The 22,114-nt window shown below is 41.4% G+C and overlaps 2 protein-coding genes across 3 annotated transcripts; one reads left to right on the forward strand and one right to left on the reverse strand.

Moving 5' to 3' along the window:
* The first annotated feature begins 156 nt into the window (after positions 1-156).
* On the forward strand, positions 157-14,726 carry ints8 (integrator complex subunit 8). 2 transcript variants are annotated; one of them, XM_085262324.1, is made up of 29 exons: positions 157-340; positions 1,331-1,469; positions 1,561-1,735; positions 1,868-2,008; positions 2,199-2,270; positions 2,771-2,822; positions 2,972-3,151; positions 3,248-3,355; positions 3,499-3,651; positions 3,784-3,884; positions 4,176-4,317; positions 4,443-4,513; positions 4,680-4,855; positions 4,976-5,026; positions 9,152-9,282; positions 9,462-9,572; positions 9,691-9,895; positions 10,284-10,405; positions 10,930-11,114; positions 11,209-11,242; positions 11,326-11,385; positions 11,502-11,563; positions 12,269-12,387; positions 12,636-12,739; positions 12,849-12,899; positions 13,293-13,366; positions 13,442-13,506; positions 13,613-13,656; positions 14,491-14,726. In XM_085262324.1, the coding sequence occupies exons 2-29, from the start codon at positions 1,337-1,339 to the stop codon at positions 14,605-14,607; spliced, it is 3,039 nt and encodes a 1,012-aa protein (XP_085118450.1). In that variant the 5' UTR covers positions 157-340; positions 1,331-1,336; the 3' UTR covers positions 14,608-14,726. The 2 variants fall into 2 exon arrangements, with proteins under 2 accessions (XP_085118450.1, XP_085118451.1); XM_085262325.1 differs by lacking the exon at positions 4,976-5,026 and having other exon boundaries at positions 158-340.
* LOC146548811 (G1/S-specific cyclin-E1-like) lies at positions 14,631-20,922 on the reverse strand. The gene is made up of 12 exons (XM_085262326.1): positions 20,809-20,922; positions 19,678-19,706; positions 19,536-19,584; positions 19,397-19,429; positions 19,204-19,316; positions 18,365-18,503; positions 18,012-18,158; positions 17,458-17,553; positions 17,239-17,373; positions 16,996-17,107; positions 16,674-16,831; positions 14,631-15,432 (listed from the first exon to the last, which is right to left on the reverse strand). Exons 1-12 carry the CDS (start codon positions 20,902-20,904, stop codon positions 15,304-15,306), a joined length of 1,236 nt encoding a protein of 411 aa, XP_085118452.1. The 5' UTR covers positions 20,905-20,922; the 3' UTR covers positions 14,631-15,303.
* Positions 20,923-22,114: the final 1,192 nt, after the last annotated feature.

Raw genomic sequence — 22,114 nt, forward strand, 5'->3', positions numbered from 1 at the left:
TAAATGATTGAGTTAAGTTTATAGTATAGGTCTTATTTTTCTTTTCCATTTCTAAATTCACTGTCAGACGTTTTAACGTCCGTGCAAATAACTCGTCCGACCCTAAAGTTTTATACGAATAGAACCAATGGGACCTGAAGCGGCATAAGTATGCGCAATCATGGCGCATTTTTGTGTGTCCTTGGCGACGAAGCGGAACCGGAATTACGAAGGAGATATGGCGCAGGGCACAATGAATTATGAGAGAATCAGTTAGTGTAGCTGGTCCAGCTCCTAATTTTGACATTTTGGTGCACATTTTGCCCTCCTGTCTTCTGAACGATCACTGTGCCCCGTTAAGGTAAGACAGTTGGTCCCTACATGCGCGGAACAACCGCCAAAATCTAGACGGCTAGCCGAAATATTAGCCAAAAGACTCCTGGCTCCAAACATAACACAGAATAGGAAGGTGGCGTGCGTTTGGTTTGTTTACAGTGGCAGCCCGAAACATCATCTGTAACCGTGCATTCTTGTAGGTTCAATGGGTAAATCTGATGCCCCCGCCCAGTTAGGACGCCCCGTGAAAATGATTAGAGCTCTCTAAACAACTACTGAAATTTTTAGTGTTAGCTGCTCTGACAGGTGAAGCTATCTAACCTATTATGGAAGTAAATATCTAATAATAGTTACAATTATTTTGAAACTATAAATATTTTTGTTCACAAAATATGAAATTTTATATATATTTACCATCTCCAAGATTTTTAACGAGTGAAAGTAACATTACATGATTGTAAATATACTTAATTTCAAAGAGTGAAACGTAATTACAGAGTTTTTAATTAAGTATCAAAGGTTTAATGTACATCAAAAGGCCCTAACTGTTCAATATTACAAATACAGTCATGTGGAAAAGAAAGAAAAACTAAGTGCAACATATGATTCAGTAGTGTTTGGGAGCTTTAGCAGCAGTAACTTGATGCCATTTTTTTTTTATTACTTTCTGATGCTCTTCATGGAGCTGCTGAAGGAGGAAGAGAGGAAGGTCCTGGTGGAGCAGATTATCTTTGCCTGGTTCTGGTTGGTTTAAAGTTAAAAGAACAAATGATCATTTCATTTTTCCTGACAAAAATCCCCAAGAGAAGGTAGTACTGTTACAGTCACCTGTTTATACACCAGTTCTCCTTAAGATGAGTGAACTAATCTAGTGTATAAGTATAATAGAAATAAAAATAAATACATTATGTGGTTTTTACTGACAAAGAACTTACATTAAAAACCCCAAACACTTTATATTTATCCTTAAGATCCATTCTAAATAAAGCTGATGTTCATATCTGCATATCTGCAGACGAGGATGAGTGCAGAAGCAGCAGACCGTGTGGCCGCTGTGACCAGCAGTCGGCCTGGCACGCCTCTTCAGACTTCCTGGTTTGAGTTTCTCCTCGACGACAGCCTGCTGGAGAAACACCTGCAGAAATCAAACCCAGGTTTGTTCAGCCTTACTCGTGAGTCCATCGTTTATTTTTAATGACATCTCATGGACTTGTAAAGGCTTGTTAATAACTGTTCTTTCTGCAGACCCAGCACCAGTGCAGCTCATCATCCAGTTCCTGGAGCAGGCGTCGAAGCCATCAGTGAATGAGCAGAATCAGGTCCAGCCTCCAGCCGACAACCGTCGGAACCGCACATTGAAGCTGCTTGCACTGAAAGTAGCTGCTCACATGAAATGGGATCTTGAGGTGCTTGAGAAAGGGTGAGTCAGAGTGTTTTAGATGGACATCTTTCGTTATCAGAGTGTGTTTACGAAAAAGCCAAGTGGAATATGTCTCAGCGTGTAATTTAACAAAAATTCCTATTATGCAATTCTCTAATACCTGCTCGGCAGATTGACCATTCCTGTGTTAAACATGCTGCTGAATGAACTCCTGTGTGTGAGCAAAGTGCCGCCAGGGGTGAAACATGTGGACCTGGACCTCTCTACTCTTCCTCCCACCACTGCCATGGCTGTCATCATCTACAACCGCTGGTGAGTGAGATGACTCTCTCCGAAAGCAGCTGTCATGAGCTCAGTGGTAAACTAGTAAAATGGACTATGGAAGTGTTTATTTATGTTTGTATCCAAGACTGTAAATGTAGATTAAAAGAGGATGCATGAATAGAGATTGTGGCAGAGAATTAACCACTCATTTGTCTCATTTATATTTTGTCTGTTAAAGGGCCATCAGAACAATTGTGCTGAGCAGCTTTCCAGAGAAACAAACCAAACCTGGACCCCACCAGATAAACATGTAAGTCCTTCTCCTTCCTCTTCCTCCCCTTTATCACTTATTGCATCCACACTTACATGTTTTTATTTTCAAATTTGTGTTATGCTATGTTACCACCTGCCTACCGCTCTGCTCCTGTGCTGGAGTTTTAGCCCCTCAAAGACTTTTAGAAGCACATCTGACGCTGTTTCAGTTTTAAATCTCTGGGATTGTGTTTTTGTGTTGCCAGCCAGACATTCAGACTTCTGAAAACATTGAGACATTGTTCTACCCACATTCATTTGCTGATTGGCTTTAATTAGTCACAAAATATTAATTTAAAATTCTCATTGAGACAGATCACTTTCATCTTATTTTAAAATTAAAATATTTTATTGTGTAAATATACACAATAAATAAAAAATGTACTTGTGCTCATCTAATTCTTTGTAAAAAATACCAACATCCAGGCTTAATTTTGCAAATTTAGTGAAAAATAAATCATGTATTCCACTGAATGCTTCTGTTGTGCCCTGATTTAGGTTGAATATTGTACAGCAGGAGAAAGAAATGACTGAAAACATCCTCACTGTGGTGAGTAAGCACCTTTTTTATGATCCATACATACTCTGTGAGTACATAAAACTATACCTTATTAATTATATTATTAGACATGTCATTTAAATTTCAGATAAACTAACAGCAGAAGTTGATACTATTTTTAAAATGTTTCATTCCTTCAGCTAAAGGAGCAGGCGGCTGATTCCATCAGTGTGCTGGAAGGAGCTGTGAGACTGAAGAAAGACTTCTACGTTCACACCATGAGGACTCTGGACCTGCTGGCCGCAGACACTGCTGCCAACGGAGAGACAGAGTCTTCGACCGCAGGGCTTCGCATCAGCGCCGATGAGCTGCACTGCCAGGTTGGCTGAGTGCACAGCGCTGTCTTTCTAGAACTCTAATCCTTCTGGAAAAAAAGTGAATTTTTCTTTGGAGTAATAGAAGGATTTGTGTTTCAGGTGCATTATGATTTAGGAGGCATTTTCTTCCATCAAGGCTGCACAGACCTGCCAATCTATGAGAAGGCTCGGGATCACTTCAGACAGACAAAGGAACTTTTAAAGAAGGTAATCATATTTTATCACAGCTTCAGTGACACAGTATGATTTAACTTTCTCAGGAGAGCCACAAGATGTAACTTTTCTCACAAAAGCTGCTGACATGGAGCTTTAGCAGTGGTTCAGTTTACCTTTTTCTCTACGCCTTTTAGCTAGACTCAACAGTTCATGTTCACCTGGATGAGAAGCGCCTGGCTGGATACTGGAACGCCTGTAGAGCTTTGACCGGAGACTGTGACCCCTCTGACCCCCAGACGACACCCTACGACCAGATTAACAGCCTGATCCGGGCTCACAACTACCCGGTCAGAGCAAACACATTGGAGAGATTTGAGTACTGCATTCTTATGAGTGTTGTGTTGCTTAGGCAGAAGTAGGTTGACATCACAAATAGGGGGCAAAAAATGGTTTGTAAACTCCACTTTAATTCTCTGCAGGCCGTCATTGAAGCCTTCATCAAAGACAACATATCGCGCAGTTTGCCAAACCACTTCAGACGGTCTGTTCTCCGGGAGTTCTTGTATAAAGTCCAACAAGGGTGAGGAAACAACAAAATCAAACCTCTCTGCACGCACTGCAGCTAGCACAGACTTCAGTCACTGATCCATAGAGAGTTGTTATGGTCTGTTCTTTCACTCATTCTACTTGTGGAAATACAGTTTCTGTGGTTTCTTTGTGGACCACAAATTTTCACCTTTAAGCCAACAGCTGGAATTGGTTAACACATTAAGCTGATATATACCATTAAATAGTCAATAATTTTGTAAAATAGTCTTGTAAAAGCATTTTATGCATTCATATTTTTGTGTAACATCCCATCTCCCTGCAGGGAATCAGGCCTGGATGAGGTGTGTCACAAACTCTGTGTCTGCAACGCCGTCCGCGACACTCTGGAAGGAGAGATCCTCAGCGTGCGTTTTCAGCAGCTGCTCCTTAAGCCTAGCAAACAAGTGGTGGACTTCATTTTAGAGGTACCTCAGTAAATTGTGACCTGTGGTTTTTACTTCAGTATTATATTAAGAACAGTTTTTCTTTCATGTAGTAAAAGTTGTTTAAAGCCACTGCAGATTACAGTCAGACTTTGTTTGTCCTGCAGGTGTGCACACGCTCGCTGGAAAAAGACCGTCCATCTGAGGCGTCCAGAAGAAACATGGCTAATTTCCTGAAGTGAGTCAGAGTCACTGTTTTCCATGCATTGGACAATTATATAGGAGGTTATCAAGGGTCTGCTACAGAGATGATGTCGGGCAACAATACATTATTCAAATTCTATACTTGATGATGATGATGATGATGAAGACTTTGTCTTCCTTCTAAACCTCTTATGGTGCAGGACTCTGTGTGAAAGCTTGGAGGACCTGTCTCTGGTGTTTGTGGTGTCATCCCATAAGCTCTTCATGGAGCTGCTGAAGGAGGAAGAGAGGAAGGTCCTGGTGGAGCAGATGAGGAAGCGGTCGGCCACAATCAACCTCAGTGCCAAACCTCTGCCTTCCTTCTACGACATTCCAGGTACGTGGCCGAGACTTCTTGTAACGGAGGAGGTCACTTTAAGAGGGATGGACTTGACCTCCTGACTATGAATAATGTAGATGATAAGGTGCTGACTCTATGAATCCACAATCTCAACAGGGTTGTCCGATAAGAACAGATGGCGTATCCACAAAATCCACTGCCACTCAGGTATCTGCCGTTCACTCATTTATTTAACAAGAATCCGAACCACACATCCATAATGTGAGTCAGGGGATTTAACAGGCTGTAAAATGCTATATGCCGTGTGGTGAGTGATGGTGTGGTTTCTGTTGGAAAGAACATAAGTCTTCCATAATTATGTGAACAGAGTGAATTAAATGTGTAATACAACAATACAAACAATACCGGATAGTGGAACATTCAACCAAAATAAGGGAGTGTCAACAAATGCTAATTTTACTATTTACATAAATCCTAACTAGGCACTTTACATTAGAGCTAACATGAGAAATTAGTGACGGTCCCTTAATGACCGCACGGCAGAGGCTGCTTCGCAGTAGTGATGTGCGATACCACTGATTTCCTTTCCGATCCGATACAAAGTTAAATTCAGGGTGGTATCGACGATACTGATCCGATACCGATACTTTGTACAAAAACGTATTTCAGTTATTGTATCTCAAATTATAGCATCATAATGATTACAGGACATCGGATTACTTGTTCTTATCGCTTAATAATGCACAGTTATCATATAGAAATAAAAAAAAACTGAAGTTGTGCGCTATTTGAACACGTTGCCTGCCTGCAGCACTAAAGGACTCCGTGAGAGACGTCCGTCTCTCCCTTGCAGCACCTGTCCATGTCCACTCCTCCTCTTCAGTTCACCTCAACATAAGCTCGTCATATTCTTGTGCTTGATGAGGTTAGTAGTGTTGCCAAAACACCTCCCTTTCTTGCCACATGTATTGCAAACTACGTCTCAACCGTTTGTGGAAGTAAAATACGTCTGCACATGACTCCATTTATGCTCAGCCATTGTTGTGAGTGTGCACAACAAGGGGCTGGACACATTTATACAAACATATGTCACGACTATGACAGGCGGAAGACTAAGTAGTTCCTTCCAATGTAGACAATCCAAATGATATAGTTTATTTGCACTCTGTTCCTGTTAATGATAACCTACAAATTTACCCTAAATTACTAAAATATCGATATTTTAATATGAGTATCGATTCTAGAACATAAATGACTGGTATCGGAGGAATCGATATTTCAGTATCGATCTGCACATCACTACTTCGCAGTAAACGGCAGTAACATTCGGTAAACAAAGGGTGCGCCACGGATTAAACAAGGGAGGATAATGGCCGCAGCAAAGAACAAACACGATAGAACACAGAAACTTACAGTCTCATGGACGCACACCGCTAACAGCATTAGAAGGAACGAAAATCCACATGGTGAGTAAAACTCTGCTGACTCTTCCCACCTGCAGCTCCGACCGAACTCTGTGCGTCGACGTGTGCGTAATGATGAGGTAGAATTGTGTCTTCAAAATTCAAATTTAAATTTTTATTTGTCACGTACACAGTCATACACAGTACGATATGCAGTGAAATGCTTAGACAACTGCTCGTGACCTAAAGAAAAAAAAAAAAAAAGGAAAAGGCTATGAATAAGATAGGAAATAAATATGAAAAATTAAAAAGGGTAAATTTAACTAGGAAGGAATAAAATATAAATTAAAGTTGAAAATAAAATAACTGTACAACAAAATACACAATACACAGTATAGAACTATATAAGAATGTATGAAGAAGTATAAATAAATAAATATATACACAATAACAGCAGCTGTAGAAGTATTAACTGGAAATGAAGAATGTAGTGACCAGTGTTGTGCAATCCACATTATGTCTTGTGCAGTGCAAATATGCTCAAAGTGATCTAAGTGATGAAGTGAAAACAATGTCCAGAATGTCCAGTGTGTGTAAGAACTATATGTGTGGGTCAGGACTGTGTGGTGGTGTGATTGAGAGACCGTATCGCCTGCGGGAAGAAGCTCCTCCTCAGTCTCTCTGTGTTGGTCTTCAGGGAGCGGAATCGCTTTCCTGACCTCAACAGAGAGAACAGTCTGTTGTTGGGATGGCTGAGGTCCTTCACGATCTTCCTGGCCTTGGTCCAGCACCGCCTGCTGTAGATTGAGTGCAGGTCAGGGAGCTCAGAGCGAATATTGCGCTCAGCTGATCGCACAACCCTCTGTAGAGCTTGTCTGTCCTGCATGGTGCTGTTCCCGAACCAGGTTAAGATGTTTCCCGTCAGGATGCTCTCTATGGTGTAGGGCTGCCACAAACGATTATTTTGATAGTCGACTAGTCACCGATTATTTTTGCGATTAGTCGACTAATCAGATCATCATCCATTGGACGTACAGCGTACAGCTTATTGCACCAGCAGCATCTGGTCTTATATAACTATCATTAGCTTACAGCTTGAAGTGTTTGTGCTAACTAAAAATAAAGACAAGATGGTAGTTTATTAATTTTTAATGAAATTTGCAGATTGTTTCGGTGAAGTTTAATAAACTCCTTGCTTTCTAAAATATAACAGGACACCGGAGTATATTCTCCAGCGTCTCACACTTCTGATAATCAGCTGTCTGCTTGACAGTTTTAGCTGTGCAAAAACTATAACTTTAATCTCAGCCAAACCGATTTACTCAGGAACAAATAAAATACTAAAGAAAGCCAAACAATAAAATTTTTAAGTTATCTAAGTGACTTATATATATGTTTAACCTGACTAGCGAAAGACGGCGGTGGGTTTGAAAACGATTTGCCGGGAGTCCGGTGTTCTCACGGCTCTAGTTAGCCTTGCCCCCGCCTAGCTAACGAGCTAGTGGGTAACAGACGTCTCCGAAAATGTCGGAGCGCTTTTGAAAATATGTGGTGTCTTGATAAACTGAGCAGATATTTGAGGTTTACACAGCTACATTCTCGCCTGAAAATATGTTAAACGTTTATTTTGTGACCCAGAAAGAATAATAAGAGTAAAGTTAAAACTAACTAGCTGCCGCCATTGTTGACAACTGCGCTGGGCTGCGCTATGAATTCTGGGACACAGCTTCTTCTTCTTCGGGGTTTAACGGCAGCTGGCATCCTTGGACATGCAGTGCTGCCATCTTCTGTTTCAGTCCGTTATTACACTCTTAAATCCTACTACTCATTCCTGCGTCCTTTGTGATCTTACAAAGCTTCAAACGATGCGTCGACTATTAAATTAGTCGTCGACGATTTTAATAGTCGACATAATCGTGACTAGTCGACTAATCGTGGCAGCCCTACTATGGTGCACGAGTAAAAGTTCCTGAGCACCTTGGAGGGCAGTTGGAAGTCTCTCAAGCGTCTGAGGTGGTAGAGACGCTGTCGGGCCTTTTTCACCACGGTGTTGATGTGACAGGACCATGACAGGTCCTGCGTGATGTGAACTCCGAGGCATTTGAAGCTGTCCACTCTCTCCACTGGGCACTCGTTGATGACAGGGGTCTGGTAGTTCCTCTCCTGCTTAGTGCTGAAGTCCACTATCAGCTCCTTTGTCTTACTGACGTTTAGAAGGAGGTTGTTCCTCTGGCACCAGTTCTCCAGATTCCTAATCTCCTTCAGGTAGGCCGTCTCGTTGTTATCAGAGATCAGGCCCACCATGACGGTGTCGTCAGCAAACTTGATGATGGTGGTGGAGCTGGTAGTGGTCACACAGTCATATGTGTACAAAGAGTACAGCAGGGGGCTCAGAACACACCCCTGGGGGGCTCCAGTGCTGAGAGTGGTGGAGGCTGAGACATGTCCGCCCATCCTTACTGCCTGTGGTCTGCCAGTTAGGAAGTTGGAGATCCACTGACACATAGATGAGCTGAGTCCCAGATGCTCCAGCTTGGTGGTGAGTGTGGAGGGAATTATGGTATTAAATGCAGAGCTGTAGTCTATGAAGAGCATTTTAACATAATTCCCCCTTCTAGTGTCCAAGTGAGTGAGTGATGGCATCGTCTGTGGAACGATTTGGACGGTAAGCGAACTGTAGTGGGTCCAGTGTGTCTGGTAGTGAAGAAATGATGAAGTCTAACCCTCTTCTGATTGGTGAAGAGAATGGGTTGCCTCACCGCTCATTGGCTAAACAGCAACAGTATGCTGATATCTTACTCCACAGGTGTGGCTCTGTTCGTGAGTTCTGCGAACTGGCTGGCCTTTTGTACACTTCTGCTACATAACACTGCCGCTTCTCCACATGAAAACCATGAGACATATTGAGGTTTGGTTCACTTCTTCACAGCTTCAGCGAGTGTGAACATTGGCCAGCTGGAGCAGCAGCTCATCCTTTCACTGGAGCCACGCAGGATCAGACAGATCCTCATTGAACTCCACGGCCTGGCTGAACGACCTTTCTGGAGGGTCAACAGCAAGGTCAGAGACATGAGCTCAACATTAATGCATTTAAGATATCTTGGATTGTGCTGGACTACAGTTTCTCACATATACACATATATACACACATTTGGAATAATTTTCAATCCTTACTTCTAACACACGAAACCAACCAAGATGATCTGAATTAACCTACCACTTCCTGTTTATATGAACAGTGGGAGGTTCCTCCAGACTACATTAATGTGATCCTCGGCATTAAAGACAACCTGACCAAGGACCTGGTTTATATCCTCATGGCCAAAGGACTCCACTGCATTTCAATAAAGGTCTGAGCCATTATCAACGCTCAGTGGGGCATAAATGTTATTTTAATAATTAAACGTTGTTATCCAATCATAGAGCATCACTTTTAACTGCTTAATACATGGAGCATGTTTTCCTCAGGACTTCGCCCATGCACGGCAGCTTTTCTCAGCCTGTCTGGAGCTCGTCACAGAGTTTTCCCCAAAGCTGAGGCAGGTGATGCTGAATGAGATCTTGCTGCTGGAGGTCCGCGCACACGAGGCGATGGCGGCCGAGGGGAGCAAGGAGCGGCCGCCCCCTGACTTGGTCAGCAGGGTCAGAGGTTACCTAGAGATGAGGATTCATGGTGAGTGAACAGCAGCGAGTGGAGTCACTCCAGTGTCAGCATCTTCAGGTTAAGTCTGTGATGGGAGAAAATCATTGTGGATCAGGCTTCATATACTACTATAAAATCTATTTCTAGGGCCCCAGTAAACAAATGTTCTAAACTAATGTCACTTACAAGAAGTTACAGATCTGGTCTTGCAGCTAGAAACATTTGTTTAAAAAAAAAAAAAAGGCACTATTAGGATACTTCTGCAAGAGTAGCATGTATCTCACTGTAAAAATAGACGTATGTCTGCTATCCATAAAAACTTCAGTTACCGATAAAGCAGAATAAACAGCTTCTAGGCCTTGTTATATAGCACCAATTCTGGAGGTGCAGTGAAGGGTTTCCTGGTCTTTGTTTCCAGATCTGCCTCTACGTCAGGTGGTGGGAGAGGAGTGTGTCGCCTTCATGTTGAACTGGAGGGAGAACGACTACCTGACTCTGCAGGTGTCGCCGTCTCTGGTCATGAACAACCCGTACATCAAGGTAACACGTCTGTGTGCTTCTTTTTTTAACACTTTCATGAAATTTTCTCTTTCTAGCAGCTCCAGTGATGCTATTTCTGATATTCACCAACATGAAATTATAGCAAAGTTATCGACACAGTAGCTGACTGTCTGTAAGGTTTAAGGCTATTTAAATCCCAGCTGAGGCAGCTGAGACACTCTTCTGCAACTCAGAAGTCACAGCTCTATAAGAAAACTAAAAATCTTGAGTGATTACATAATGAACTAATTAATAAGTTGGTTTAAATTCATTTAAAAATAAGTTGTGGTACCAGATCCACTTAAAATTTTTCCACCAAGACACATGAAAGTCTGAGAGAGTGTATTCTCTCTCAGGATTGATTTGGTTATATTTAGGTACTGTGGGATTTCCAATAAATTACAATGCGACGTCTCGAGAACAAGGTGATGTAGGATTTTGAAACAGATACCATAGGTGTGTCTAGCGGTCGCCAGTATTTTTGCATTTTTCTTTATTAAATTTGTCCTGTTTTGTCCCGATAGCTTGGTCAGCTCCTGGCATCCACGTGTAAGGAGCTTCCAGGTCCTAAAGAAAGTCGGCGCACCGCCAAGGAGCTCTGGGATGTGGTGGTTCAGATCTGCAGCATCTCCATCCAACACAAGAGGAACAGCGACGGCCGAATTGGCCTCATTAAACAGAGAGAGTCCTCCATGGGCATCTTGCACAGGTATGATGTCATTTTAGGATTTAGAAACATTACAACATGTCTGAGATTCATGTAGCGTCACACTCATTCTGTTTTCTTAATGTGACTCCTCCAGGAGCAAATTCATCACTTTCACCAAGAAAATTAGAGTAAGTATCACCACATACCAACTTAAACACACTGTGGAAGAATAAATTAGCTGTTTACCTTGTGATTTGTCTTATTCTTACAGGAGCCACTGGTGCTGACGACTCTGATCTCACTGTTTGTGAGACTCCACAGTATAGTCAGGGTATGACTCTGAATTCATAAATAGAACACAGTAAAATGGAAAAATTGAGGGATTTCAGTGCTGCTGTAGTTTCTGTCTGCATCTTCAGCCCCTTGTTTTTTCTTCTTCTTCTTTAGGATGACATTGTAAATGAAGTTACTGCAGAACATCTCTCCATCTGGCCATCTTCTCTTCCAAAGTAGGAACGACTTTTCTATTTTACCTCATCTGTTTGTTTTAGCTGCACCAACTGTTTCTGCTACACTGCACTGGTCGGACTTAGTTACAGGACCGACACACAGGGATCTCTTTTCCTGTCCTCAACTCCTACAAGCTGAGAGAAATCTTTTAAAGCTTGTTTGAGCTACTGAAAAAATAAGAAATAAGAATTTTGAGTTGAGTGAATATGTGTGGTTTGGACTAGTTTGACTCCTGCACCCCTGCTTGTACATTGTCATTTTACTCTTTATTCATTGTGTTGATGCCTCTTCACACTAACAGCTTATAAGCAGAGGTTACTTTTCTTGTGAAAAAGTTACAGGAAGTACACTGTGCATGAAAAGCTGTCAGGTTATCTGCAGTTACAGATCTGTTTATTACGTTCTTAGTTCAGACTCTACTAGAGCAGCTTTGCATGACTCACAGTTCAGAATAATCCTTATTTGACTTGTACTGATGCTCCTCAGTTCATCCTCTGTCGTCAAGCCAACTTTCTTCTGATTGGCTAGCCTTCACAAACAGTTTGATATTAGGGGATATCATCTCTCTCTGACATCATAAACAATCAAAAGCAGCTGCACTATGACTGTAACTGTTAATATGAGAGGACATAAGGAAAAACATCCCCTTTAACAGCATGTACACAGCACGAAAAACTAAATGTTCCGATCTGTGTGTTGAGCAGCATACAGGCAGTGGATGTGGAAGCTGTGGCTGTGACAGTCAAGGAGTTGGTTTCCTATGCTCTCACTCTAAACCCCAATAACCAATCATGGCTTATCACACAAGCCGACATCTACTTTGGTAAGAACAATCACCACATCTCATCAACTCAGAGAACTTTCTTCACTGAATCAGTGAAATGTTGTCATTCCTTAGACAAAGGCTGACGTTTTTCCACCAATGTACTTGACGTTTGGACAGAAAGGAAAAATAAGATTGAAGTGACTTAAAAGAAATTTCACAGCAATTGCGAAACATTCCCTTAAGAAAGCATTTTCAGACACAGCCACCTGCAGCTTGAATAACAACTTTCATTTCTCCCTATGTAGTGACCAATCAGTACTCTGCAGCTCTGAACCTTTACCTGCAGGCTGGAGCTGTGTGCTCGGACTTCTTCACCAAAGCCGTCCCCCCCGACATCTACACTGACCAGGTAAAACACCGACTAATACCAGAGTGCACTACATAGTGAGCCTCTGCAGTTTGAGAGATATGAGAGCCGACTGACTCGCCTAACAGTAACACACCTGTTTTTATTTTAGGTTCTGAAGAGGATGATTAAATGCTGTTCAATGCTGAACTGCCACACACAGGTCAGAGGTCAAACTGCCTATTTGAGAAAGTGAACTAATGTTAGCTGCTGAGGAATTAATGAACATATTGTTGGATTGATGCAAGTGCCCACTTTGTTTTCCCCAGTATAATTTCATGAATAAAAGCTAGAAAGCTCCTCGTCCCTTCTTTGAACATTTAGCAGAACAAAATCAATATAACAGTATAATAATGATAGACCCTGATGAGAGAAAATATATCAGCTTTATTTGCTGATGAGAGTCAATAAGGCAAATCAACCAATACCATTGTTTGCCTCATTATTCCGTGCACCTCTGCTAAAGTATAAAGCCGACTGTAAGTGTCTCAGTGCTGACTGGTGTCTTACAGATGTAGCGAGTTGGAAGTAATGTGACATCTCTGATTCTCGTCAGGTTGCTGTTCTGTGCCAGTTTCTGAGAGAAGTCGACTACATGACAGCGTTCAAAGCGCTTCAGGAGCAGAACAGGTATGGCCCTGGAGGACACATTACATTACCCACAGAGCCATTCTTAATAACAGCTAGTATCCTCTCACATTACAGTCACGACGCCATGGACTCATTCTACGACTACATCTGGGACGTCACCATCCTGGAATATCTCACACGTATCCTTCATGTAACAATAATCACTGTTGGCTAAAACTTACTTTTTCTTTTCAAGGAATACATTCTCTCCAGTGTCTGTTTAGCTTCCTGATTTTTTTTGCTCAGATATTCACCACAAACGAGGAGAGACTGAGAAGAGACAAATAGCGGTAAGTCTTTATAACCCTACAGCTTATACCACGAAAGGCTGCGACCTGAAAAGCATCTCATACGTATAGATTTATGACTTCTCTTTTATGCAATAAAATCATAGAAGAATAATGCAGGAAGAGACCGGCAACAAAGTGACGACCAGCTAACGCTTGTCAATGACCACCCACATAAGCAGACTGGTTAATGTCTAATAAAAATAAAATACTTGTGAGGCATAAAAGGTCAAATTTAATCTGACATGCATTGTGAAACAAGAGTTAATGAGCAATGTTGAGCTTAAAGTTAGAGCTCAACTCTTTACCTGCCCAGATCTCTATGGTAACTTAAGCTGAATGTGCCACCTAGTCTGTAGCAGGTTATATTCAGAGTTATGGTTTTAAAATCTGGAAGCATCAATTTCACAGTATACAAGTGAAATATAATTATCTGCAATTAGAGCAGTGCAGCTCAGTCACATCCTCAGTGGACTTTGCATTCAGCTGGTGAAAGGTGTACAGAGGTTTTTAGAGTCCTAATCTGCTGCCACGTCTATTTTACACTGTTGGAACTGCAGCCAAATGAAACAGATTAGAAAGTTGATCTGTAACGTTTCAAGGAGGTTCATCAATTAATATTCAAATTTATATAAACTAAAGAGATTTCCACATGCTTTTATTAGGCTGTGGGAGAGAGACTTAAACACACTGAGTAACCTTAAACGTTCAGGTGTATGGACTGCAATAAAGAATTTATATAAAATGTTTGGAAGTGTAGAACCTGTAGGATTTTGTATATTTCAATAAGAATTCTCATAACAAAAACATAACCGATGTCTTCTCCCAACCCTTCAGATAAAAGCGATTGGACAGACAGAACTGAACACCAGTAATCCAGAGGAAGTGCTGCAGCTGGCTGCGCAGAAGAGGAAGAAGAGATTCCTGCAGGCGATGGCCAAACTGTACTTTTAGTAAACACACGAACCACTGTCAGATTTCACAGGGTGGGGATGAATATTTTATTTTGTGGTAACAAGTACATGGTAATTTGTATTATTTTCATCTTTTGCAATAAACTTATAAAATCAAAATGCCCTGAGTTAATCACATCAGGACCTGGTTCAGTTAATGCTTTGTTTGGGGTTTTTAAAAATTCACACTAGTACAGCATTCATTTTACTATACTTTGGCTGCTGGACAGCAGCACACAACATTTCTTCATTTAAAAAGAGGGAAAAAAAAAAATGCATCCCACAATTTTCTAAAAATTCACCTTCAGGTTACAAACTTTTGAACTTTGCATTTTTCTGAAATAAAACCTTAAAAGCCAAAAATGAGGGAAAACAAAAAGTGGCTAGAAGAAGAGTGGCCTTCAAATATCAGTTAACAGTTTAGATCTCCTACATCGTCTTTTAAATGGATTGAATACGTCAAGAACTACTATTTGTGGTGAGGGGAAGATGCGGGGGTGGGTGGGGGTGACAACTATTCAACTCTAAACTAACAATAACTATTCTCACACTATGGCATACTAAGACTACGACACAATTTATTTTGATTCAGCATTCAACTCTGTCAGATCAGTCTGAGTTGGACATTTGCAGCCATCTCTGCAGGAAATCTGAGGAAAGTTTCAGATAGAACTGCAATCAGCACCTTCAGACTCTGTTAAACTTCATCTTCTGAAGACGTAAGTCCTTGCCCAGGTACGTAGATCCTCCCTCTGTACGAGGTGGCATCGAGCGGTTCCACATCATTTGTAGGAGAATTGCCTTTTATTGCCTTGTGAGCAACATCCTAAAAATTAACGGAAGCAATTTATCGACACTGTAAGGGTAACAACTTGGAATTCAAGTCTTTCATTTTTAGTCTTTTTTTTTTTTTTTTAAATTAAAAATAACATTTCATTTTAAACAGAATAAATATGCCGGGGGGAAGAAACCTTTAGAGTTTCATTCCCTTCTGCAAAATAAGACTTCCACAAATGAGCAGTTTCACGTGTGTCAGCTGGGAAAAATAAGTTGTTCAAATGTTCACTTTATACCAAAACTAAATATATTTTCTTAAAATCAAAGAAATGCTTTTACGTGAAATTGTGCATTCAGGGTTTCATTCTGCAATACAGAAACATGGTCCAGGGTTTGTTTGTTGTTGTTTTTTTATGGCTAATGTCAAAAGCTCTGCCATCTCCCCCAATGAAGTTTAAGAATGGCAAAGGAGTGACGACATCATTCAATAACTAAAAGGCTGCAGAATTATGGGTTCATACTAGCACAGTACTGTAAACGAGTGATCCATTTGAATTTCCGTCCACAGAAGTGGGCAACCAAATAGAATGATAGGCAACACTACTCACACAGATTCAAGTCAACCTCATCATTTCAAATTCCTCAGCATTGGCAGAGGTATGGTGTCTCATACCACTGCTCTTAGCTTTGACTTTGCATTCTTGTTTCTGGAACGGTTGTAAAAAACTGACAGCGTGTCAAACAAGAAGGCAAAGCAGTATGAATGTCATACTGCAGATCAAGGTTTTCGAAATACTCAGACCAGCCCACCTGGCATCAAACACGTCATGATCAAAGTCACTTAAAATAAAGCTTCTTCCTTATTCTGATGCTCAGTTCCAACTTCAGTAGGTCCTCTTGACCATGTCTAAATGCACAGAGTTTCTGCCATGTGATTGACCAATTGTACAAGGTTGACCACCAGTCGAGCAGATGTACCTACTGAAGTGGTCAGCGAATATAGATCATGTGTCAGAAGAGGAGTTATCCAATGCCAGTCCCTTTATTTATAGCTCTTAGTATGCCAGATGCAACACAGGTTGCCGCCGTCACAAACTGCATTAAACCAGCTTCCATCTGTAAGCTCTATATAGCTTCTACAAACATTTCAAGTCTTAGGAGTTTGCTTTTGTATGGGTAAACAATCATTTTCCCGACTGCATTTTCTAGTCTGACTTCAACCTTAAATTATAAGGAAGACCACAGAGGGGGAAGAGAGAAAAAAAAAAAGAAAAAAAAAAAGACACTAACCAAAATGGACATGTAGTCCAAGTTTGCCTGGATGTTGTATTGGTCTTCTCTTCTTACTGTGGGAAACACTTTCTGTGTGACTGTGCCAAAGTCTTCCAGTGCATCCATAAAGGGGGCCAGCCAGTCAACACATGGCTGGAGGTGTTCTCTGGGCAGACCTAAACAGAGAAACCAAACATACAGACTGAATAACCTGACATGTTCAAGAGTTGAGCCTTCTCATTTTAAACATTAACTTCGTTCTTCCTGTGTGTCAGGTGTAACACGTTTTCCCACATTTTTTAGTTATTTTACTTCTGTTTTTTAAGTCTCCAACTCTTACATGCAACTTTTTCTACCAGTCCCTGGTCCACGAAATAACACAGGACTGAGGCAGCCAATCCGCGATAAGGTATGTCCATCGAGTTCACGTCAAGGATGCACAGATCTAAAAGCTAAAACAAAAACACCTTGAGCAACTACACACAAGGTTAGCAAGGATATTTCACTTCTCTTGCAATACAGTCTTATTTGTAGCTGTATTATAGAACTGTTGACTTAAATATAAGTGAACTCAAACACCTACATTTGCACTTCTCATGTAAGTATCTTTTGGAAACGGCTGCTCAAGCAGGTTTGCTTTTTCTTTCCTGAAGATCACCTGCAGGAGGAACTTCAGCCAGGTCAAAGCCGTTTCCGGACGAGTGTACCAGCGCAATGTCTGCAGAGCATACAAAAGCATATGGATTTATAAAATGCACAATGGAACAGGTGCATATGATGAATAGTGAGTTAAAAGTATTACCCTCAAAATGACCAACTCCATATGACGGAATTCTTCTACATGGTAGATCCCATGAGCCACACGTGACAGATGCAAGATCTTTAAAGGTTTAGATTCCTATAAAATAAATAAAACACCTTTAATCAACCAGGGGTTAAAGTGGGCAGGAACACCTTTCTAGTACCTTTAAATCAACCCAGTTAGTAGTTTCACACAAAGTCAAGCAAGTCAAATTTCAATCCTACATTTAAAATTTTTAATCTGATGTTACCCTTTCCTTTCACTCTGCTGTATTTGACAGCAGGCTATGGCTAATGGGTGGAAAGAAGCCACATACGTATGAAGAATGCAGTCGAAGCGCAGTAAAGCCGAATTACAACAACAGTTCAGGTCTGCCACGCACAAGCAAGAGAGTCACCACTGGTTCCCACTTAAATGCACTTTGTGACACTTTAATCCCTGTTCGCACCATCAAGAAACCCACAGTGCAAATAAAAACATTGGAATAAGTAATAAGAATTTGTATTTTAGATTTAACACAAAAAGAAAAAAAAACTACTAAACAGTAATTTTACCTCCATCTTTGATGCTATAAGAAGACATGTGAGCACAATGAGCTGCAGCACACCCAACTTAAGATTTCTCTCAACCAACAGAAAACGGTCAAAGTAGTCCTGTGCCAGGTAGAAAGTCTCCCTGTGAACAGCGTATGCCTCACACACCTGCAGGAACAATCATGAAAGTCCTATTAATGTGTCATTTAGATGAGACAGCTAATCTACACATTCTAATTTGGATTGATTTGCACTACTCACGACTGTATTCCAAGTAAATCATTTTTAGCTACAAACACTAAAAATAACATTCAATGCTGCTTTGATATTACTGAAAATTCTAATTTCAAAACAACAACAACAACAACAACAACCTTCATTAACCAGTAGAGGATGATCGATCTCATTCTGGGTGTTAACAGGGGCTGCCTCTCCCTGAAGCTCACGCTGCTGCGTCTGATGTTCCTCGGCGTGCCGATCATCTTCACCCACTCCTCATCGGAAGACTCACATCTGTAATATACAGTCAATTAAAGTTACAGCAGTAAGTGAAGAGAAAATGTAAATCCTTTAAAAGGTTAATGGGGGGAAAAAAAAAAAAAAAAAAAAAAAAAAAAAAGCATAAAGTTGATGCGAGACTTTGCTGCTTTTGAAGTTCTTTAACGTTACCTCGCACGGTCAAGCAGCAACCTCTGGAGGCTGCCAGTGCTACCCATCAGCCCACTAGTAGATACACCTAAGGTATCCGTTTGAAAATCCTATGCCAAAACCCTGTTCTAGTTATTGCATTCACAAACTACCCGCCTGGCAAGGTGATGCAAGCAATGTATCCATCAAGTTCCCAGTACTCCAAGTCCTTGGAATTTTCCAATTACCATCCCTAGTGACCAAAGCACACCATCAGCCTTTTATAGCTGAGGGGTAATAAAACTGCAATTTTGTTAAAATGTTATATTTTACAGAATATAAAAAACAAACAAAATCATCTTTACAGTGTAGTTTTATCAACTTGATAATGGAGTTAGCTTTGATGTGTGCTTAGACAGGCACTTTGAGCTGCCTGTCTTCTGCCAACGACTCACTGGTTTCAATGGAATTATCTGAATAATAAAAGTTTCCATGGATTATTTTGTCATGTTTAAAAATAACTAATCAGTCTAACAGAAAAGCATCAACAGCAGAAGATGTCAGGATAAGAAAAAAAAGAAAATACCCAAGGTAAGGGTGCAGCGAGAACAGCCGGCTTGAGGCAACTAAGGGAATCGATGCTGGCTGGACTGCATCCTGGAGAGGTGACCTCGGAGCGATCGTAATAAGCTTTCTGAGCTGAAATTAAAAAGAAAATCCACTCACATTTTATCAATGATCTGCCATTTGTTGACTCGTACTTCAAGAAGGTGACATACCCTTTGATGCAGTGTGTTCTCACTTTTTCTGTACTGCAGGATTAAAAAACAAAGTTATAAACTGTACAGAAGTGGCTGTAGAGAACCGTTTTATGCGACTTAAAGTCACAACCATGCTTTCAAATGATTTGTCTCTTACTTTTCGTCCCAGCCATGAAGTCTCCCTCTCTCTTCTCTTTAGGCGACGACTGCAAAGACACAAAACTGAACTCCGTACAGTCCAACAGTCCAATCACACCTCAAAATACAATAATAACGCAAATCCTCAAAAGTAGTCATACCGTCGTGCCATGGATTCTTCCAGTGTCATCTGAAGAAGAGATTAAAAAATGTCAGTGTCAATGGCAAACAAAGGTAGTTGACCTTCAGAGGTAAAATGGCAGATATTGTCCACAAGAGGCTGCACCTGCCTTACACTACAGAACAATGCTTTTATTTTTTGAAGTTAAATAAAGCGGCAGGCCTAAATAAAATGAGGTGGGGGGAAAAAAAAAAAAAAAAAAAAAATAATCCAGCAAAAACCTGACAGATGCAGCTTTACTTTTAGCTGATCCATAGAGTTAACATCAGTGGCAACAGTGCATCTACAGCCATCCTTAAAACTCCATCATGGCTTGGGGCTGAATTTCAGACTTTGGTGTTTGGGATCTTGGCAAAATTAAAGGAATCAGATTTTTATCCACCGTTCAATATCATATGCAAGTCGAATGACTTTTCAGCATGACAGTGATCGGAAAACATCTTGATAGAGAAGAGAACAAAAAGACGCTGGCATCCAAAGAAGCGCTTTGAATGTTCTTCAGGAAGCCTGCAGAACTATCCCTGAAGACTACTTGAAGAACTTAAAATAAAACTTGCTCAAGTGAATTCAGGCTGTCTTGAAGAATGAAGACTTCCAAGTATTAACTTTCAAACTGGCCAGAAGTGTTTTCCTTGTGCATAAACTGTATTACCATGCATATTTGCAAAACATTGTTAAAAAATATAAAGAAATGAGGGGGGCTTAAGGGTTTTACACAGGATAATTGACCAGGTGCTTTGAATTGAACCCTAAACCACACTCTATCCCATGTTCAGGTGTTAATTTATCTGTTGTGCTTCATGACATTAATCCAATCAGTGTGCACTTCATCGAAAGCTGCCATTTAAAATTCAAGGATGCAAACTTTGCTCACTTGTTTTTAAACGTCACTCAACCAAAGTGAGCTTTGTGGGTCGACAAGCAAGGGTGAGAATAGCCAAATCACCTGCTTAAAAAAAAAGTTAAATAAAAATAACAATAACGAGTTACTTTAAGTATGTCCTTTGGCTCTACCGCGGCGTGCGAAGGCTACAGAAACGAGTGAGCGGTGTAAGTGAACCGCAGAGAGCGGAACTACTTTTACCCTTTAAAGTGACAGCTGCAAACTTACCGTCGTCTCGTCACTTGCCTCTGATGCCATTGCGCGTACGTTTACGACACGTGCATGTTGCGCATGCCTATAAATACTCCCAATCGGAGCAATCATGTTTTTTAATTAAAACATTTAAAACAAAGTTGACTACTTGCAACTGTTTACCTTACGTTTAAATTCACACTGCTTTGGCGTCAAACGCCTAACCACTGGAAGGAGAATAAACTACTGAATAAAATAATAAAATAAAATATATAAAGCATTACGATATAAGTGAGAATTTTTCTGCATTACAGTTAAACACAGTTCAGACTTTACTGTTTCAGAAAAACGTGAAAAAAAAAAACCCCGCCAGCATCAAACTGGTTTCTTTTCTCTTTTTTTATGAGTTAAATGTATGTATGGCGGTGGGTGGAGCTACATATCAGAACAGCCAATAGGAGAAAGAGTTGAGTTGAGCGCGTGCTCCTGTAGGGGGGATGTAAACATTTTTTTTCTTCAAAACTTTATTAACGCCACAGCATTAAGTATATGGTAAGTAAAAGTTAACTAAAAGGAGGTCAAGTAAGTCAGAAAACATTACATTAATACATTCAACAATAGCGGTGTTGGCCGTCTGATTGGGATCTGGGATGCAGGGCCTCCTTGCTGCTGCGGAGCCTTGGACGACCGCTTGCCTCCACCCCGGGGGAAAGGGTAACATCTCCTGGGTCTAGGTGCCGCTTCTCCCTCCAGGGGCGAGGGAACCTGGACCTGGGGTATAGAGTTTGTTTGGGGAGTGTGATTGTGTGTACAGTGTATGTCTATCCCTACGTTGGGTGAGTGCTGAGTATTTGTATATGTGTGCATGAGGGTGGGAATGCATGTTTGTGTTTATATGTCAGGTCGGATCTTACACTCCACCTCTCTGGGAACTCCCAGGCCCTCCAAAGGCCTATCTCCCCTCACCACACTCCCTGCCGGTAACTGATGCCCTCAGGGGTCAGTGCGTTGGTGGTTCTTGGTGTCCGGGGCTGGGCGCTCAGGTATGTACCAGCTCACTCCCGGTGACTACTTGGCGGGGCCTGGTGCCTGTTGCTCGGTCAGGCCTCTTCCGGGGCAAAGGGGGCCCTCGGGCCTCCGGCCTCTCGGCCTGCGCCTTGGTTCACTCTGGCACAGCTGGCTGCCAGCAGAGCCGGCGGGCACGCCACTGCAGCCCCCTCTGGCTTCTGTTCCGTGGCTACTGGGTGACCCCTCATCTGGGGCTCTCCCCAGCTCTTCCCAGGAGGGTGGCACGGATGCCCCTCCGGTGGTCCTCCTTGGGCTCTCGCACTCTGGGGCCTCT

The sequence above is a fragment of the Mchenga conophoros genome, linkage group LG22 (assembly GCF_057382185.1).
Source record: "Mchenga conophoros isolate Kocher_MC1m ecotype Shallow Benthic linkage group LG22, M_conophoros_male_GT1.1, whole genome shotgun sequence".
NCBI lineage: Eukaryota > Metazoa > Chordata > Actinopteri > Cichliformes > Cichlidae > Mchenga > Mchenga conophoros.

Coding starts and splice junctions, on each gene's coding strand:
- ints8 (XM_085262324.1), top strand. CDS start 1,337: ATGAGTGCAGAAGCAGCAGACCGTGTGGCCGCTGTGACCAGCAGTCGG. Junction 3,356..3,498: donor CAAAGGAACTTTTAAAGAAG/GTAATCATATTT, acceptor TACGCCTTTTAG/CTAGACTCAACAGTTCATGT. Junction 3,885..4,175: donor TTGTATAAAGTCCAACAAGG/GTGAGGAAACAA, acceptor ATCTCCCTGCAG/GGAATCAGGCCTGGATGAGG.
- LOC146548811 (XM_085262326.1), bottom strand. CDS start 20,904: ATGATTGCTCCGATTGGGAGTATTTATAGGCATGCGCAACATGCACGT. Junction 19,707..20,808: donor AGGCAAGTGACGAGACGACG/GTAAGTTTGCAG, acceptor TCTCTTCTTCAG/ATGACACTGGAAGAATCCAT. Junction 17,554..18,011: donor TTATAGCATCAAAGATGGAG/GTAAAATTACTG, acceptor TTTATTTTATAG/GAATCTAAACCTTTAAAGAT.